Here is a 15,140-nt window from a genome sequence, read left to right as displayed (position 1 = left end):
CTGGGCTCTCAATTCCCAACATGCCTTTGACCTCACTGACTTTAGTATATTCTATTTAGTACAATAACACATTTGGAAGACATTGGTAGTCTTAGGTACTTTATTTATTGGTGGTACTGTGTTTGAACTCAGGGCCTTGGGTTTGCTAGACAAGTGACCCACCATTTGAGTCATACTGCTATCCTTTTATGCGTTAGTTATTTTTCAGTTAGGGTCTTGAGATCTTACCTGATTAGCCTTGGATTGTGATCATCCTGTGAAGATGAAATTTAAAGGGGTACATCCATGTCCAGCTTATTCTTTTTGTCAGTCATGGGGCTTGAACTCAGGGCCTAGGTGCTGTCCCTGAGCTCTTTTGCTCAAAGCTGGCACTCTACTACTTTGAGCCATAGTTCCATTTCCAGTTTTCTGGTAGTCAACTGGGGATAAGAGTCTCATGTACTTTCCTGCCCAGGCTAGTTTTGAACCCTGATCAGATTTCAGCCTCCTGAGTAGCAAAGATTATAGGCCTAAGCCACCAGTACCTGACACATGTCTAGCTTATTTGTTGAGATGATGTCCCATTCACTTTTTGCCTGGGCTAACCTTGAGTCTCAATCCTCCTGATCTCTGCTTTCTGAGTAGCTCAGCCCAGTCCTAGGTATTTTGATTATGAACTCATCTCCCAACAAGCCCAAGCTAGGAGAAACAGTGCATTCTGGGACTTATAGTTTGGCCTGAACCTAAGCATCTATCTTCCTATCCCCATAGGCCTTACCCTATGTGGCTCTTCTCATAGCAATGATATTCTTCATCTATGCTGTCATTGGAATGCAGGTAAGTGGAGACCCTAAGCAACAATCTTCTGGCCCCCTTCTACAGGAAGGGAAACAATTGGATAGGAATAGCCCCAAAGCAAGGGTTGTGGGTAGAAAAACAGACAAACTGGATGGCCCGGGGTCAGTCTAATACATCCATGAAATGGATCTGCCATGCCTGCTTGTCAGCATTCATTATGAGGACCTTCTACCTATTAGCAGATATGAAATGGGTGGAAACATATAGTGAGAGGCATGGGTTTACCCCCTTATATAACCTATGTGTGCCTACAGATGTTTGGCAAGGTGGCTCTTCAAGATGGCACACAGATCAACCGAAACAACAACTTCCAGACCTTTCCACAGGCTGTGCTGCTTCTGTTCAGGTGACATCTTCCCACTTCCTTGCCACCTTGGTCACCAGTATGCCCTTAGGTTTTTCCTACACCCTCTCTGGGTCCCAGACTGCTTGAACAGGGCATCCTGGAGTTCCATATAGCCTGAAAGCTTTTCAGGGTATGATTTGGGGAAAATTATTAAATTATTCTACTCACAGCCATTCTTTTTCTGACTGGAAAATACAACCCCTTTCTGAATCCACAGTGCCTTCATCTGTAAGAGGCAATCCTAGCTGCTCAAGAGGCTGAGATCTGAGGATCCTGATTTGAAGCCAGCCCAGGCAGCAAAGTCAATGAGACTCTTACATTCAACTAACCACCAAAATACTGGAAATGGAACTGTGGCTCAAGAGATAGAGCACTAGTCTTGAGCAAAAAAAAAAAAAGCTCAGGGACAATGTCCAGGCCCTGAGTTCAATCCCCAGGACCAGCTCCCCAAAAAATCACTATTATCAACATGGTCATGCTAGCTGTTAAAGTATCATTATGTGTGTGCAAGGAGTAAACCCTGGAGAGAAGTAGGCTACCTCCTCACTCTCCCAATCCTCCATAATTCCACGATTTCCATGATTGCATAGCCTCTCCTACAAAATGCCGCTCCTGTGTGCCCTCTCCAGGTGTGCTACTGGTGAGGCATGGCAGGAGATAATGCTCGCCAGCCTTCCTGGAAACCGATGTGACCCAGAGTCTGATTTTGGCCCTGGCGAGGAGTTTACCTGTGGTAGCAATTTTGCCATTGCCTATTTTATCAGCTTCTTCATGCTCTGTGCCTTCCTGGTGAGAACCATTTCCCCCACAGCCACTGCCATTGCCATAAGGGCTGGCCTCCAGGGGGCCCAGGGATGCCCAAGTGAGACAAGCAGCCCAGATCTTGAGGGGGCTGGCATGATAATACAATCTACCTAGAGACTCATAACCTATTGATAATTTAGGATCATCCTGGCCTCCCTCCAATCCCCCATGACCTGACTCTTCAGTGCCCCTAACTCTTGCTTGCTCACTGGTCCACAGATCATAAATCTCTTCGTGGCTGTGATCATGGACAACTTCGATTATTTGACAAGAGATTGGTCTATCCTGGGCCCCCATCACCTTGATGAATTCAAGAGGATCTGGTCTGAATATGATCCTGGGGCCAAGTATGCCCTTTAACCTTTAACCTAGAATCTCCAGGGGACAATGCAAAAATGCCCTTTATAGTCCTTTAGCCCCAGAATCTGTGACTCGTGCATCCTATTACCTACCAATAGGTGCCCCCGGATCTCTACTGTGCCTGTCTCTATCCTCTCCAACTATCCTTCAGTTCTTTCCTGCAAGACTTTAGAGTATTAGTGTGGGAGGTGACGATGAGCTGGTTGGGCCTCAAGAAAGGGCTGGAGTGGGTATTGCCAGTCCAGTGGAACCTCCCCCAACTGCCCCAGGGGCCGCATCAAGCACCTGGACGTGGTTGCCCTGCTGAGACGCATCCAGCCCCCCCTGGGATTTGGGAAGCTGTGCCCACATCGAGTGGCCTGTAAGGTTTGTGTTCCACCTTTCCCGTCTACTTCTGGTCTTTGGGAGGGCTCTGTACTAGATAGGGAGGGACAAGGACTTGTCTTGGGTTGGGATAGCTGTTTGCTCACAAACCAAAGGTTTCTGAGTCTAGGTATTCTTGTCTACATACCTGGCATTTTCTCAGAATGGATTCTGGTGTTGCAGAGACTTGTGGCAATGAACGTGCCTCTCAACTCAGATGGGACGGTGACATTCAATGCCACACTCTTTGCCTTGGTGCGAACATCCTTAAAGATCAAGACAGAAGGTGAGCCGGGTGCTGGTGGCTCACCAGCATAAGTAGCCTGTAATCTAGCTGAGGCTGAGATCTAAGGATCATAGTCCAAAGCCAGCCCAGGCAGGAAAGCCTGTGAGACCCTTATCTGTGATTAAGCACCAAAAGGACAGAAGTAAAGTTGTGTCTGAAGTTGTAGAACACTAGCCTTGAGCAAACAAAACTAAGGGACAGTGCTTAGGCCCTAAGTTCAAGCCCCAGTAGCAACACAAAGAAATAAAGGGGCAGGGAAACAAAGCAAAAAGTGTGGGAAATGGGAGGAGAAGTAGAGATAAAAGAATAGGAGAGTCCTTTGGGAGAGTATCAGGAGCAACTCAGAAAGTGGAAGACCCAAATCTTTGCTCTGATACCTCAGATACATCATGAAGTTCCTCCAGACTGATGTCCCCATCTTGTCTGATGGGGATTATGATTAGTTTTGATCAAAGTTTTCAAGCCCCTAACTAACAATTAGTGGCAACTACAAATGTTCTTCTTATTTCATCTGCACTTCATTCTCCTCCTTCCAATGTAGGGAACCTGGAGCAAGCCAACCAGGAGTTACGGATGGTCATCAAAAAAATCTGGAAGCGGATAAAGCAGAAGCTGTTAGATGAAGTCATCCCCCCTCCAGATGGTGAGTGCCCCCTTCACCCTAATCCTTGATCCTGGGTGATTGCTCATATCATCTGCTCATATCGTCTGCTCTCCATCACAAAACCAGCATTGGCCCTAGGGTAAGGGGCAATTCTTGCTTTTGGGTAGGAAGTAGAGAGGCAGTGGTAGGGCAGTGGACCTCTGTGTAACTTTGTCCTCTTTCCTTTGTCCCCAGAGGAGGAGGTCACCGTGGGCAAATTCTATGCCACTTTCCTGATCCAAGATTATTTCCGAAAATTCCGGAGGAGGAAAGAAAAGGGGCTACTAGGAACTGAGGCCCCACCCAGCACATCCTCTGTCCTTCAGGTTTTCAGCACAAGGCCTAGTGTGACTGTGCGAGTGTGTAGGCTGATCTCTTTCTTTTTCTTTTCTGTTCCTGGGACTTGAACTCTGGGCCTGGGCACTGTCTGAAGCTTCTTTTGGTCAAGGCGAGTTCTCTATCACTTGAGCCACAGTACCACTTCTGGCTTTTTTTTGAGTAGTTTATTGGAGATAAGAGTCTCATGGAGTTTCCTGCCCAGGCTGGCTTCTAACCACGATCCTCAGATCTCATTACAGGCGAGAGCTACCAGCAACAGCCTGACCTCTTTCTTGATCTCATGAAACTTATGTCATAGATGAGGAAAGTCAGACCCCAGGCCCAATAGAGAGTCAGGGGTGGCTGAGAACCCACCCTGTGTGCACACCCTTGTATGCATGTAAACCCTGAGCTGCCAATTTCCCTGTTGTTGTTTTTTAATACATTTTTATTGTAAAAAAGATAGTGTACAAAGGGTTTACAGTTACATGAGTAAGGTAATAAGTACATTTCCTATCAAGCATTGTTACCTCTTCATTTATTTTTCCCCTATCATCCCTTCCCTCCCCACCTCCCCAACTCCTCCCTCTCTCCTCCCCACAAGTTGTAAAGTTCGTTTTCAACATAGTGTCTTGTACATCTCATTGTTACAATGGGTTAGCCTGTATCCCTATTTAAGCATTTTGTTTATTCCCTTCCCTTCCCCAAATTAGAAAAGTGTGTATACATTATGCAGGGCACCAGAATCAAATACAGTGAAAACAGGGGTAATACCATGAGGGAAGAGCATACAAAAGAAACAAAAAAATCACATAGCATATTATAAGTATGTTTTAAAAAAGCAACAGCAAGAAAAAAAACCACTTGTGTCTCTGTCTTGGGGTTCATTTCACTTAACATCATCTTATATGGTCATATGTACATAGCTTTTGACCTTTTCTGCTAGTCCTAGTTATTGCAAATAAGGGGAACCATGGGACCTATGTTTCTTTGGGCCGGGATTACTTCACTTAATATAATTTCTTCCAAGTCTTTCCATTTCCTAACAAATGGGGCAATGTCATTCTTTCTGATGGAGGCAAAGAATTTCATTGTGTGTGTGTGTGTGTGTGTGTGTGTGTGTGTGTGTGTGTGTGTATCACATTTTCTTGATCCATTCATCTACTGAGGGGCATCTGGGTTGGTTCCATATCTTAGCTATGGTGAATAATGCTGCAATAAACATAGTTGTGCTGATAGCTTTAGTATACACTTGTTTGTGATAGTTTGAGCAAATGCCCAAAAGTGGGATTGCTGGGTCATAGAGGAGCTCTATGTGGAATCTTCTGAAGAACCTCCATACTGCTTTCCAAAGTGGTTGAACAAGTTTACATTCCTACCAACAATGCAGTAGGGTTCCCTTTTGGCCACATCCCCTCCAGCCTATTGTTGTTTTTTATCCCCATAGGCTGGTCTAAGGAGCCTACAGGACTTGGGTCCTGAGATTCGGCAGGCCCTCACCTGTGACACGGAGGAGGAAGAAGAGGAGGAAGAAGAGCAACAAGAAAGAGAGGAGGAGGCTCAGAAAGATACAGAAACATACAAAGTGAGGACAAGTTTTAATTTCCCCAGGAACTCTGGAGTTTAAAATATTCCTTCTAACCCCTACATGACTTTCATGGTGTCTCCCCAAATGGAAAAACTATTGAGTACTGGGGCTTGAACTCAGAGCCTCAAGTTCTTGCTTAGCTTTTTCACTCAAAGCTGGGACTCTGCCACTTGAGCCACACCTTCACTTCCAGCTTTTTGCTGGTTGATTATAAGAGTCTCAGGAGATTTGTCTTCCCCAAGCTGGCTTTGAACCATGATCCTCAGATCTCAGTTTCCTGAGTAGCTAGGATTATATGCGTGAGCCACCAGTACTTGGCTCACAATGGAAAAATCTTTTTTTATGGTCGGTTGTGGGCTTGAACGCAGGGTCTGGGCACTGTCCCTGAGCCTCTTCATACTCAAGGCTAGTGCTCTACCACTTGAGCCACAGCACCACTTCTGGTTTTTGAGTGGTTAATTGGAGATAAGAGTCTCATGGGGACTTTTCTGCCCAGGCTGGCTTCAAACATCCATCCTTAAATCTCAGCCTTCTGAGTAACTAAGATTCCAGCACCCAGCTAGAAAAATCTTTATTGAAACCCCTGGGAACTCATGGAGCAGTGAAAGATACATGCAACCAACCAAATGACTTAGACATAACACTAATATAAAACTCCGTCTCAGACAGGCATTGGTGGCCCATGCCTATAATCTTAGCTACTTAGGAGGCTGAGATCTGAGGATCGAGGTTCAAAGCTAGCCCAGAAAGAAAGTCCGTGAGACTCTTATCTCCAGTTAGCCACTAGAAAACCAGAAGTGGCGCTGTGGCTCAAATGGTAGAGCACTAACCTTGAGCTGAAGAGCTGAGGGACAGCGCTCAGGCCCAGAGTTCAAGCCCCATGACTGACCAAAAAAAAAAAACAACAACAAAAAAAAAACTCAGTCTTATGAATTTCTGCAGGCCCCCATGGGTTCTCAACCGCCATCTCGCCGGAGCTCCAGGATTTCTGTGTCTTTGCCTGTTGGGGAAAGTCTCCCAGATTCACTCTCTCCTGGGCCCAGTGATGATGATGTGAGGGGTCCAAATTCCAGACAGCCTGATATGCCCCAGGCTGCATCACAGCCTCACAGGTACAGTCTAACATCTGGGAAAGGGTGTGAGGGGAAACAAGAGTTAGACACCATATTGGGGGGCATAGGAGAAGGGCCTAGAAGCCCTCAAGTGAAAGTCTAAGAAGGATGGAAGTGTTTAGATGAGTGGGAATAGAGGATAACAAGAGTCATGAAAACAGCAATGTTATATGATATAGAGCCAACTGGGTTTGAATTTAAATAGTGGCTCTGTCATTTGCTAAGTGAACTTGGACTAGATATTTTCTTTCTACAATCTCTAAATAGTGGCTCTGTCATTTGCTAAGTGAACTTGGACTAGATATTTTCTTTCTACAATCTCCAATTCCTCATCTGTAAAATGGGGATGAGAATGGCACTTACTTCATAGGATAATGAAATGCATAATGCATGACACATCATACATACCAAATGCCTAGCTTATACTCCCTGCAAACACTCGTGGTTGTCACGTTGATGCTGTCTTTTCAGCAGGCCAACTTTGAGTTTTTTGAAACTTTGAGTCTTTTCCTCTTTACTTATGTATTTATTTGTTTTTGTAATCCTTACTACTCAGGAGGCTGAGATATCAGGACCAAAGTTTGAAGCCAGCCAAGGCAGAATTCTTATCTCTGATTAAGCACCAAGAAGCTAGAAGTAAAGTTTGGCTCAAGTGGTAGGACAATAGCTTTGAGTAAAAATCAAGCAAGAACACAAGGCCCGGTATTCCAGCCCCAGTTACCAACACAGAAAAGTTACATTTATGCTGTGTGACTGTTCCTCAAAAAAAATTGTAAAGCTCAGTGTTTTTGTAGGAGATACAGCATGGAAAACAGGAACCCAGGGATATATATTGGGGGAAGGGGAAACCTGGCTTGCTTTATTTTGTGCCAGTACCGGGGCTTGAACTCAGGGCTTGGGTGTTGTCCTTAGCTTTTTCTCTCAAGGCTAGCACTCTACCACTTGAGCCACAACTCCAGTCGAGCTTCTTTGGTGGTTAATTGGAGATAATAGTCTCATAGACTTTCCTGCCCAAGCTGACTTCAAACCTAGATTCTCAGATCTCAGGCACTTAAGTAGTTAGGATTATAGGTGTGAGCCACTAGTGCCTGACTGGATTGATTTGCTTAATGTGCATTGCTTTCTCCAGGAGAAACTCTGGGGCTCTCATGTTCACTATCCCAGAAGAAGGAAGTCCTCAGCCCAAGGTTACTAAAGGGCAAGACAGTCAGAATGAAGAAGAGGAAGTTCCTGACCGGTACACTGGGCACAAGGGCACACCACATAAGAAACCTCCCAGGGCTGGGAATGTGGCTTAGTGGTAGAGTGCTTGCCTAGCATGCATGAAGCCCTGGGTTCAATTCCTCAGCACCACATAAACAGAAGAATCCAGAAGTGGGGCTGTGGCTCAAGTGGTAGAATGCTAGCCTTGAGCTGAAGAGCTGAGGGACAGTGCCCAGGCCCAGAGTTCAGGCCCCAGGACTGGCAAAAAAAAAGAAAGAAAAGAAAAGAAACCACCCAGGGAGGGCAAGACTATGGTCTTGGACTAGGACTAGGACTAGGACTAGGACTTGGACTAGGACTGAGGGGCCAGGTACCTCCAACACTGGGTCCTAGACCTCAGTTCACACCTGACCCTTCTGCACAGGCTCTCCTACATAGATGAACAGGCAGGGACTATGTCAACCCCAGTCCTTCTGCCACCTCAACGATCCCAGAGATTCGTAAATGGGCACCACATACAACGTCGACGTCTGCTGCCCCCCACACCTGCAGGTAAGTATAGGAATGAGGAGGCTGGGAATGTGGCTTACTGGTAGAGTGCTTGCCTAGCATTCATGAAGCCCTGGGTTCAATTCCTCAGTAGCACATAAACAGAAAAAGACATAAGTGGTGCTATGGCTCAAGTGGTAGAGTGCTAGCCTTGAGCAAAAGAAATTCAGGAACAGTGCCCAGGCCCTGAGTTCAAGCCCCAGGACTAGCAAAAAAAAGAGAGAGAGAGAGAGTAGGACTGAGGGGCCAGGTACCAATGGCCCATCCATGTAATCTTAGCTACCCAGGAGGTTGATATCTGAGAATAAAAGTTCTAATCCAATCTAGGCAGAAGAGTCTGTAAGATTTAATCTCCAATTTAACAGGGAAAAAAGCTGAAAATGGAGCTGTGGCACAAGAGGTAGAGTGCTAGCCTTGAGCAAAAAAGCTTAGAGACAGTGCTCAGGCTCTAGTTCAAGCCTCGGGTCTGACACAAAAATAAAAAGATTTTGGATGAGCCCTCCAGGTCTCCTAAGGACAAACAGAACTGAGAGATAGAGATGGACCAACCTTGTTCTTTGCCTCCAGATCGAAAGCCCTCCTTCACCATCCAGTGTCTGCAACGCCAGGGAAGTTGTGAAGATTTACCCATCCCAGGCACCTATCATCGTGGGCGGAACTCAGGGCCTGGCAGAGCTCAGGTGAGGTGCTGGGGTCTGCAGGGGTGGGGGAGCCTAAGTTGAACTTATCAAACACACTACCCGTCAGGCTGTCAGCAAAATGGGACACATGTGAACGAGTGCACATAATCCTCTTTGTACTTGTGAGCTAGGTATTACTGCTCCCGTTTTATAGATGAGGGAATTGAGGCCGAGAAGTTGATCTGCCCAAGATCACACAGCTATTAGGCAGCAACAATTAAATCTAGGCCTTGTGAAGGGAGTGGAGCTTCTGGCTAGGAGTGGAGCTCAGTGGTAGAGCAATTGCTTTATATGGTAAAGGATGGCCCTGAGTACCATCTCCACCACCACAAATAAAAAACAGCCAGATTTGAATCAAAGAGAAGGAAAAAGAAACAAAGAAAGAAACAAAGAGAGAGTGAGGAGGGAGAGGGGGAGAATATTAAGCTGGGCACCTGTAGCTCATGCCTGTAATTCTAGCTACTCAGGGGACTGGCATCCTAAGAATCATGGTTCAAGGCCAGTCTGGGCAGAAAAGTCTGAAATACTCCATCTCCAAATTAACGAGCAAAAAGCTTGGCTGGGGGCATGACTCAAGTGTTAGACTTCCAGATAATCAAACTAGCTGAACAAGGGAGGTCTTAAGACCCAGTACTAGAGGGTTGGGAAGGTGGCTCAGTGGTAGAGTGATTGCCTTGCATGCATGAGGCCCTGGGTTCGATTCCTCAGCACCACATAAGCAGAAAAAGCCAGAAGTGGTGCTGTGGTTCAAGTGGTAGAGCACTAGCCTTGAGCTGAAGAGCTCAGGGACAGTGCCCAGGCCCAGAGTTCAAGCCCCATAACTGACAAAAAAATAACAAAAGACCAAGTACTAGAAAAAAGAAAGAAAGTGGTGCTGTGGCTCAAGTGGTAGAAGGCTTGTTTTAAGCTGAAGAGCTCAGGGACAGCACCGAGGCCCAGAGTTCAAGCCCAACAATATTATTATTATTAATAATAATAATAATAAGGGGCTGGGAAGATGGCTCAGTGGTAGAGCACTTGCCTTGCATGCCTGAGGCCCTGGGTTCTATTCCTCAGCACCACATAAGCAAAAAAAAAAAAAAAAAACGGAAGTGTCACTGTGGCTCAAGTGGTAGAGCACTAGCCTTGAGCTGAAGAGCTGAGGGACAGTGCCCAGGCCGAGTTCAGGCCCCATGACTGGACCCAAAATAATAATAATAATAATAATAATAAAAAGGAAGGGAGGAGGGAGGGAGGGAGAGAGAGAAGGAAGGAAGGAAGGAAGGAAGGAAGGAAGGAAGGAAGGAAGGAAGGAAGGAAGGAAGGAAGGAAGGAAGGAAGAAAGAAAGAAAGAAAGAAAAAGAAGGGAAAAGAAGCCATTCATGGTGGTATATTCCTCTAAGGCTGAGGCAGGAAAATCACTAGCTCCAGGATAACCAGGCCTATATAATGAGACCTTGTCACTAAAAATAAAACTAAAATAAATATAAAACTAAAATAAAAATAAAATAATAAAATAACTTAAATTACACTTGGAAATAAAGAAAAGATGAGCTGGGTGCTGGTAGCTCATGCTTATAATCCTAGCTACTCAGGAGGGTGAGATCTAAGGACCATGGTTCAAAGCCAGCCCAGGCAAGAAAGTGAGTGAAATGCTTTATCTCCAATAAACCACTCAGATAAAGCCAGAAGTGGTGCTGTGGCTCAAGTGGTATAGCACTACCCTTGAGAAAAAGAAGCTGAGGGACAATGCCCAGGTTCTGATTTCAAACCTCAAGACTGGCAAGAAAAGAAAAAAGAAAAAGAAAACAGGGCTGGGAAGGTGGCTCAGTGGTAGAGCACTTGCCTGCATGCTTGAGGCCCTGGGCTCAATTCCTCAGCACCACATAAGCAAAAAGAAAAAAGCTGGAAGTGGCACTGTGGCTCAAGTAGTAGAGCACTAGCCTTGAGCTGAAGAGCTGAGGGACAGCGCCCAGGCCCAGAGTTCAGACCCCAGGACAGGACCCAAAAAAAGAAAAGAAAAGAAAGAACATCAAGTCTAATTTACATCTATTGCTTATTCTGGGATTTTTTGTGTGTGGGGGCCAATACAGAATCTAGAACTCAATGCCTTGGTGCTATCCCTTAGCTTCTTCACTCAAGGCTGGCACTCTACCATTTGAGCCACTGCTCCACTTTTGGCTTTTTGGTGATTATTTGGAGATAAACGTGTCACAGACTTTCCTGCCTGGACTGGCTGGCTTTGAAGCATGATCCTCAGCTCTCAGCTTCCTGAGTAGCTAAGATTACAGGTGTGAGCCACTGGAACCCAGCACACATATGTTCTCTTTTACTCTATTTTTGTATTGAGAGAGAGGGATGAGACTCACAAGAGGGAGTTCAAGACCCTTACAGCCTCCTGTCAATCCCTGTCCCTTTGATGTTTATTCTGGTTTAGGGTTCCTGGGCCACCCCTCCTCAGAGGGGACGACTCTTATATGCCCCACTATTGTTGGTGGAAGAGGGCACAGCGGGGGAAGGATATCTTGGCAAATCCAGTGGTCCACTTCGCACCTTTACCTGTCTGCACGTGCCTGGAACTCACCCAGACCCTAGCCACCGCAAGAGAGGCAGCGCCGACAGCTTGGTGGAGGCTGTAAGTCTGTGAGGGGTGATGTAGTCAAAGAGGCTGGGGTGTAAGGGGAAGTGGTGGGCACTTAGGAAGGAAGGTAAAGGAGTCTCCATGTTCTGTGTCAGGCACATTATGTGTGTGCCTTTGATCAATGGTGATCCCACTTGCATCCCCCAGGTACTGATCTCCGAGGGCCTGGGCCTCTTTGCCCGAGACCCACACTTCGTGGCTCTAGCCAAGCAGGAGATTGCAGATGCATGTTGTCTGACATTGGATGAGATGGACAGTGCTGCCAGTGACCTGCTGGCACAGGGCACTAACTCACTGTACAGTGATGAAGAGTCCATCCTCTCCCGCTTTGACGAAGAGGACCTGAGAGATGAGATGGCCTGTGTCCATGCCATCTGAATTCATCACCCCCTCCAAGACTCAATAAAGCTGGTGTCTCCCCTCTCCAGAAGGGGACAGACATGGACCACATATTGCTGTGTTTGGGTATCTTTGCCCTGAGGGGTCTGCCCAGTCATCCCCACACATCCACCTATCCATCCATCCATCCATCCATCCATCCATCCATCCATCCTTCCTTCCTTCCTTCCTTCCCCAGTTCCAGCCCTGAGCTACTGCCCACACATGGGTATTTCCAGAAACCAGGACAGCTAGGCCTGATTATTCAGCGTCAGGGAAGGAGGGAGGAGGAGGAGGAAGAGACAGCAGCCAAAAAAAGCTGGAGACAGAGCGGAGGTGGTGGGGGAGGAGGAGGGCACTGGGCAGAGATGGAGGAAGGGGGAAAGAGAAGATGTGGCAGGTACTTGGATGGTAGGGAAAAGCAGATTTCCACAATGAGGGGTCAGTCAGGGCAGACTGAAGAAGGAAGGACAGACAAGTGGAAAGGAAACGATAAAGACGCCTGTAAGAGACTCAGTAGAAAGGCCTGGAGGTTGGAGGTGGCTGGTACAAAATGTATTTTAGGAAGAAGGGTCCTATTATGGCATCAGGAATTTCAAGGAGGCTAAGTTGAGATTACCCTGTCTCCCATCTCCTGTCTTCTACCTGAGAAAGAAGAAAACCTAAATCCATTAGTAGAAAATATAGGTGACAACAAAGGGTGGGGCTGGTAGCCCTTGGGAACCTGCTCAGAGTCCCCTGACCTTCCTGAAACCGCGTAAGAGTTACCCACTCTCCTCTCACATAGCTGTCCAAGTGCCAGTACTGGGACTTGAACTCAGAACTTTCTGCTTTCACTTGGCTCTTCTGCTCAAGGCCGAAGTTCTACCACTTGAGCCACAACCTCCACTATCCTTTTTCTGATTCTTGCTCCACCTTTGCTTATCACCCCACCTTTGTTCCGTCATGGAAGGCTTCTCAGGCACTTACTGTGTGCCAGGAGCCATGTTGGGCTTCCCTCAGGGCAAACTGAGCTGGCTTAGACATGCAACAAGGCTTACCCCAAGTGGGAATTAGTTCCACTCCAAAGGAATTGGAGCCGGGCGCTGGTGGCTCACGCCTGTAATCCTAGCTATTCAGGAGGCTGAGATCTGAGGATCGCGGTTCAAAGCCAGCCCAGGCAGGAGAGACCGTGAGACTCCTATCTCCAATAAACCACCAGAAAACCGGAAGTGGCGCTGTAGCTCAAGTGGTAGAGCGCTCGCCATGAGCTGAAGAGCTGAGGGACAACGCCCAGGCCCAGAGTTCAAGCCCCATGACCGACAAAAAAAAAAAAACAAAGGAATTGGAATCATTGTAGTGAATGATGGAGGATGGGGCCACTACTGAGGAGAGTCTAACTTACAGTCACCACCTCACTCACAGTAGGGGTTTCTCATTTGTGTCAATCAAGCTACATTGAAATGGAAGGGGAAGCCACAGTAAAGACTGGAACTCCAGAGAGTTACACTAAGCATTGAAACAAATGCTTGAAATGGCCAGGCGCTGGTGGCTCACGCCTGTAATCCTAGCTACTCAGGAGGCTGAGATCTGAGGATCGCGGTTCAAAGCCAGCCCGGGCAGGAGAGACCGTGAGACTCCTATCTCCAATAAACCACCAGAAAACCGGAAGTGGCGCTGTAGCTCAAGTGGTAGAGCGCTCGCCTTGAGCTGAAGAGCTGAGGGACAATGCCCAGGCCCAGAGTTCAAGCCCCACGACCAACAAAAAAAAAAAATGCTTGAAATGGTTGTGCTGGTATATAATAGGACAGCAAGCCATGGGCAGGGAGGGTGAAGAGAGTGAAAGAGAAGAAGAGGCTGGAGCCTCACACCTGTTAGCAACCCAAGCAACTGAGATCTGAGGATCATCATTCAAAGCCAGACAGGGCAGGAAAGTCTGTGAGAATCTTAGCTCCAATTAGCTACCAAAAAGCTAGAACTAGAAGTGCTGCTCAAGTGATAGAGCACCTAGACTTGAGGAAAAAAAGCTAAGGAGGGTGACATCGTCCAAAAAGAAATGTACTCATTACCTGACTTATGAAATAGTAGCCATTCTATATATCACCTTAATAATAACAATAAAATAATAATGATAATAATAATAGCTAAGGAACAGCTCCCAGGCCCTTAGTTCAAGCCCTAGTACCACAACCAACCTACACTCCCGCCCTCAGCCAAAAAATAATAAAAGAAGGGAGACGGGAGACTGCTGAGGGATGAAGTAGAAGAAGCCACCTGAGTCCAGATCATACAGAGCCTTGGCTACTGGCCCCCAAAACATGGGTTTGTTTCTAAGACAATGAGAAACCATAAGAATTTGAGTAGGGTAGTGACATGGTTAACTTTGCATTTTAAATAGATACTCCCATAGCTGTGCTGAAAACAGAAGGGAGGGGGAAGAGACTGGAGATGCTAAAACTGGCAGAAATGATGGTCCCCTTAAGCAAGAGGAGGTGAGAGAGGAGATGGCAAGAAGTGATTACACTCCAGAGGACTGAAGTAGGTAAAATAAACCATTTCTTGGGCCTTGTGCTAACTGTGTTACCATGATTGATTGTCTTGTTTAATCAGTACAGTGACCTTATACATACCATTTTAAACCATCTTACACATTCAAGGTCAAACATTAGAAAGGGAATTCTAATTCAAGGAACTAAATGCCAAAATCCATGCTCTTACCCCTTCCAGTGTATTGCTTCCTCCAATAAGGCAGCAACTGGGAAGTATTCATTACATATTTGTACATTTTAAAAATAGGAACACAGATGGGCACTAGTGGCTCATATCAGTAATCCTAACTACTCAGGAGGCTGAGATCTGAAGATCACAATTCGAAGCCAGCCTGGGTGGCTGAAAGACTGTGAGACTCAGATCTCCAATTCAGCACCAAAAAAACCTGAAAGTGGAGCTGTGGCTCAAGTGGTAGATTGCTAGCTAGCCTTAAGCAAAAAAAAAAAAAAAAAAAAATTTAAGGGATAGCACAAAACAGTCTACATTCAGATGTTTCAAGTGAAAAGATAAAGGAATATAAAGTG

The 15,140-nt window shown here is 46.3% G+C and overlaps 1 protein-coding gene across 4 annotated transcripts in view; it reads left to right on the top strand.

The window, feature by feature from the left end:
- The window catches only part of Cacna1f (calcium voltage-gated channel subunit alpha1 F), a 41,663-nt gene extending 29,576 nt beyond the window's left edge, over positions 1–12,087 (top strand). For all 4 annotated transcript variants that reach the window (XM_042669222.1, XM_042669220.1, XM_042669221.1 and 1 more), the window contains 15 exons: positions 751–816; positions 1,092–1,183; positions 1,813–1,972; positions 2,207–2,334; positions 2,617–2,713; positions 2,894–2,996; positions 3,538–3,639; positions 3,835–3,965; positions 5,405–5,542; positions 6,488–6,657; positions 7,787–7,894; positions 8,285–8,412; positions 8,977–9,089; positions 11,506–11,703; positions 11,857–12,087. In XM_042669222.1, the coding sequence (XP_042525156.1) occupies positions 751–816; positions 1,092–1,183; positions 1,813–1,972; positions 2,207–2,334; positions 2,617–2,713; positions 2,894–2,996; positions 3,538–3,639; positions 3,835–3,965; positions 5,405–5,542; positions 6,488–6,657; positions 7,787–7,894; positions 8,285–8,412; positions 8,977–9,089; positions 11,506–11,703; positions 11,857–12,087 (1,965 nt within the window). The remainder of the gene's footprint in view (positions 1–750; positions 817–1,091; positions 1,184–1,812; positions 1,973–2,206; positions 2,335–2,616; positions 2,714–2,893; positions 2,997–3,537; positions 3,640–3,834; positions 3,966–5,404; positions 5,543–6,487; positions 6,658–7,786; positions 7,895–8,284; positions 8,413–8,976; positions 9,090–11,505; positions 11,704–11,856) is intronic.
- The last annotated feature ends 3,053 nt before the right edge of the window (positions 12,088–15,140 follow it).

Source organism: Dipodomys spectabilis, unplaced genomic scaffold (assembly GCF_019054845.1).
Source record: "Dipodomys spectabilis isolate Male_0828 unplaced genomic scaffold, ASM1905484v1 ptg000492l, whole genome shotgun sequence".
Classification (NCBI taxonomy): Eukaryota; Metazoa; Chordata; class Mammalia; order Rodentia; family Heteromyidae; genus Dipodomys; species Dipodomys spectabilis.
This window is presented reverse-complemented; position numbering and strand designations above follow the sequence as displayed.